We start from the raw sequence: 4,397 nt of genomic DNA, 5'->3' as shown, positions 1-4,397 counted from the left end.
CCTCCCTCCCCCCCACTAGCTACACACACCACTACCACACCTCAACATGACGACACCAACAACGAGCTGCCTCCCCCTCTCCTTGCAGCAAAAGTATTGGCGAGAGCATCAGTCAAGCCGAATGAAAGACTATCTGGTGGCGCTTGTAAATAAATCAATACATTCAAAGCAGTTTTATCACGTATTGAATATGATATCAACATCCATAATGCTCCTTGTCTCATGAAAACGGACTGGGCATTAGGGGAGGAAAGGTCACATGTGCATTTTTCACTGTTTATATCCACTATTTTCTGCACTATGTATAATTTTGGGAAATATACTGCAATTTGCACCACTTGAGACAGTGTATAGCTCAGAATTCCTTTCAGGCTTGTTTGATTTTATGGACTAATGCCCATAAAAATAGGGGTTGTGAATGTGACAATTTAATTTACAAGCACATGTAAGGCAAGTTCTCATTATAGATTTATCTTTTTATCTTCTTTTCCTTTATTTTTCAATTTTCTTGGTCAAAAAAGTGTCCATTATAAGTTACTGGTCCGGGGCCATCATTAAACTGACTATTTGTATGTACTCAAATTGCTTTAAAGATTTCTGCACGTTATATATTTGAATTAATAATTAATTTAATTCAATAATTTATGTAATATATGTATATGTATATGTATGTAATATAATTTATCAATTATATTTAATGATGAAGTTAGTTTTTTTTCTTACAGTTGTAAGTAATTTCGATTTAAAATGATACAAAACAAAAATAGTAAAAAACACATTCAAAAAGGCTGGAACAAGCAAGTGTTTTACTTATTATCACAACAAATTACTTGAAAGTGATTGTTGAAAAAGTTGAATTAAGCTGATATCACTGAAATGCAATTAAGTCGGGGATCAAAATAATGACGTAATTGATGTATTAGCTGTACTGAAAAAAAGTATATTTTAAAATTGTCAAAATGTTTACATTGACAAAAATAATGTTAGATATGAACAGACATCATAGAATGGATTAAACCTACATCATGTGTACACACTGCATGTCTCAGCCTCCTGGTAAGTTCTGTAAATGGTCAAATTACATCGTAAATAGCCATATTGTCATTCCAACTCTACCTCTCAGAAGTCACTAACAGAAACATTGGGGGAGCTCCTGCTCTTTCTTTTCCCCTTCCTGCTATCTCTTCATCTTTCTCTCTATTCCTCCTTTGACAGGAGTTGATGTGCCTCTAGATTTAGACATACTTTTTTTGAGGAGGCAATTTTGCTAGCTATTTGACCTTTTCCATTTTCCCAAGGCCCAGCTCCAGATTAGATTGCTGCTCCATGTTTTGTAACTATGTGATTCGACCGCCTTTAAGATTTATTGTCACATTCCTTTACAGAAGCCTTGTACGCAAGGTTATAAATGTCCTGTGTTTGATGTTAACACTGTGAGAATGTTAGCGTCTCCTATGATCCTGTGGTTCCTTGACAGAATTCATAATGGCTTCAGTGTTTTGCAGATCAGACGTGTTGATAACTGATATTGTATTATGTTCTATCCAGTAAAATCTCAACTTAGTATCCACTATGATTGTTATGGTTCCTCCTCTCTTGTCTTCAAGTGCTCCTCTCCTCTCTCCCTCACCTCTCTACTGTGGTGGAGCCGATGTGTATATGCAGCCTTTTTCTCAAATAATGAGAGCAAGGGCACTTCATTAGCAAGAAGGGAGGGAGTGAGGAGGCGAAGGAAGCATGAGTGTTTCTGTGCGGTTCTGTATGCATGCAAGGGTTGGGTGCAAGGGAGGTAAGCAGCAGCGTGGCACTTCACTTGACAAGTATACTAATTACTCCTTTTCAGCAGAGAAGCTCCAGTCAGCCTCTGCCACAGTCTAATGGCCTGACCTAGGAAGCCTCTCTTCATAGCAGCACCTCCCCAGATCTACTATTACTACTGCTACACACACACACACACACACACACACACACACACACACACACACACACACACACACACACACACAGAAATGTAGAGTCTCATCTCACCGCTATCAGGGAGAATCAGGTGGAAGCAGATCAGTTCTGCCCCAGTAACCTCTTCGGGGACTGGGCTCCTCCTGCACAGGAGATACCATCTCATATCATCAACTAGCACGTACACACCACCACAGATATCTTAAAAAGAAAAAAAAAAAAAAAAAAAACCCACACATTTTTTTCCCCCCTTTCTCTCATCTCCCACTCTCTCTCTCTCTCTCTGTTTCCCATCTTCTGTTTTTTTCAATACGGGAGGATAAATTTAAAAGGAGTAAATTGGAAAATCAAATGAGGGCTTTAGGCAGCCGCAGAGATTTGCAGAGCTGTCGGCCAGCGTCGGAGAGCCTCATCCATCATGTCCCACAAGTAGTCAATTCCTCTAGTATCTGTAAATGTTTTCAGATATTAGCCAATTTATATGCTCCGAGATTCATCATGGAAAATCAGCTTTAGCGGCGCACATTATCAGGACCTGTCTCTCCCTTGCTCCATGAAGTTTGATGAACGAGTGCCCCTCCACAGCTCAATGGCTTGTGCATGGGGAGTGTGGGTGGAAGGGGGACATATAGAGGAAATGGGTAGCACCCCCCCCTCCCACCCGTGGACAAAAGTGGGTTTTTTAATTAATAAACAAACTTGCAGAGGAGCTCATCAGTGTCAGGGGCAATAACAATCGTCATCCGTTACTGTTTATTACGGTCCTCCCTCAACAAATGTTGTTATCTAATGAGGTTTCTCGACATTTTTTTGTGTTTGAGATAATGACTTTTTCACCCTAGTGGAGAAAGGAAGAGTAGTTACAAATGACACAAGTAAGCAATGAAAAATCAAGCCAAGGTGATGTTGCTGTTACCTTGCTTTATATAGTTTATCTTGTTTCAGAATTGCATATGAAAACAGGCTTGTGATTTGTTTACACTGGTTGTTTTCTTTAGCAAATCCCAATGGAGGCGTAGCGTTTCACATCTATTATTCTCCTCTTCTCTGTTCTTTCTTTTCAGATGTTGACGATGTGATACGGTACCTTAGTCAGAATTTATACCAACATGGGACAATTACAGTAAATTTGGCGAATGTTTACAAGGTGCAAAGTCGTGCTGCAGGGCTTTGTTCTCTGTGTCTGGTGTTCTTCAGATTATGCTTTTTATTTTCCTGCATGTGTTTTATGTGTGTGTCTGTGTGTGCCTTTGGAGTGTGTATTTAAAGAGCAGGGAGTGTGTGTGTGTGTGTGTGTGTGGCAGAGAGGAGCTCAGGGTGTCATAGAGGAGTCTTGCCGTGCAAGGCGGGGGCGTCTTTAATAAATGTATGCTGATGTTGGAGGCTGCAACGATGCGAGGGATGCTAGGGCCCTGTTGTTATTTACTGCTGTGTTTGTGCACAGCAGCGAATCCTGGGCCTGCAAATGGCATTACAGCCAGTGATGAATGAGCATTAGGGTAAACTCATTTTAAAAGCATCCTGATTTATTAGCGGACTGGCCCTCCATTTTCATCAGGTCAATGCTTGGCTGAAATTCCACAATGTCAGCGCCAAGGTCACCTTTTTATGGCTATTTTTAACCCCATTGCTCAAAAAGAGCAGGAGAAAGGGATCCTGTCACTTATTATGGCCATCTACCAAAAATATCAAAGGGCTTGAGAGGCATGGAGAGAGAGAGAAGTCTAGTCCTGGAAGTCTGTGTTTGTGTGTGTTATGTGAGAGACCAAAATGTGTTGGTGGTCAACCTCCAATTATGAGCACTAGTAAGACAAGAGCTTTAATGGCTGCCGTTTGCCTTCGGGGAGGTTTATTACACACTACTGTTTTGCAGAAGCAGCGTCAAATCTATAAAACGACCATTAGGAAGAGGGAAAAAATCAATCAAAATGCCATTAAAGTGGAATAAGTTGCCAATATTGCTGATGTGGTTGCGGGTCCTTTGATTTTCCTTCAGATTATTAGGCACAGTCGAGTAGTGACTTTGTTAAGGGAAACCAGTGTTGTTGTGGAGTAATATGTCTCCTGGCTTCATAAAGTTTGCTGCCTCATATTTCCCGCTTTATTGATTATCCATTATCATTTGTCATGAGGTGTCCTAACTCAAGGGGAAAATATAACCCTCTTTCTTCACCGCCGCCTGCACCGCACAGGAGCATGGTATGGATCTGCGTGTGAAGGTACCAATCTCTGAGAAAAATGAGCAAAGAAATAAAGCACAGCCCTGTGCCTTGCAGCTCTAAGAGGGAGTGCTGGGTTATGGGGTGGGCTGGGGGAGTACCGTAGCTGGGAGAGGCTGGAACAGAAAGGAGGTAGCAAAAAAAAAAAAAAAAAAGAGGTGGCAGAGAAAGATGGAGACAAAGAAGAAGAAACAGAAAGAAAGGAGGGAGCGCTGAATGTGC

The 4,397-nt window shown here is 41.0% G+C and overlaps 1 protein-coding gene across 1 annotated transcript in view; it reads left to right on the top strand.

Annotated features, from left to right (window-relative positions):
* The window catches only part of cdin1 (CDAN1 interacting nuclease 1), a 55,613-nt gene that overhangs the window by 17,588 nt on the left and 33,628 nt on the right, over positions 1 to 4,397 (top strand). Inside the window, exon 8 of the mRNA XM_087175840.1 lies at positions 3,495 to 3,514. Within this exon, the coding sequence (XP_087031966.1) occupies positions 3,495 to 3,514 (20 nt within the window). The remainder of the gene's footprint in view (positions 1 to 3,494; positions 3,515 to 4,397) is intronic.

This window comes from Seriola lalandi, unplaced genomic scaffold (assembly GCF_002814215.2).
Source record: "Seriola lalandi dorsalis isolate HSWRI2012SDOR001 ecotype SW California unplaced genomic scaffold, Sedor1 jcf7180002054508, whole genome shotgun sequence".
In the NCBI taxonomy this organism is placed as follows: domain Eukaryota; kingdom Metazoa; phylum Chordata; class Actinopteri; order Carangiformes; family Carangidae; genus Seriola; species Seriola lalandi.
The sequence above is the reverse complement of the archived record's forward strand: the minus strand, read 5'-3'. Positions and strand labels throughout refer to the sequence as shown.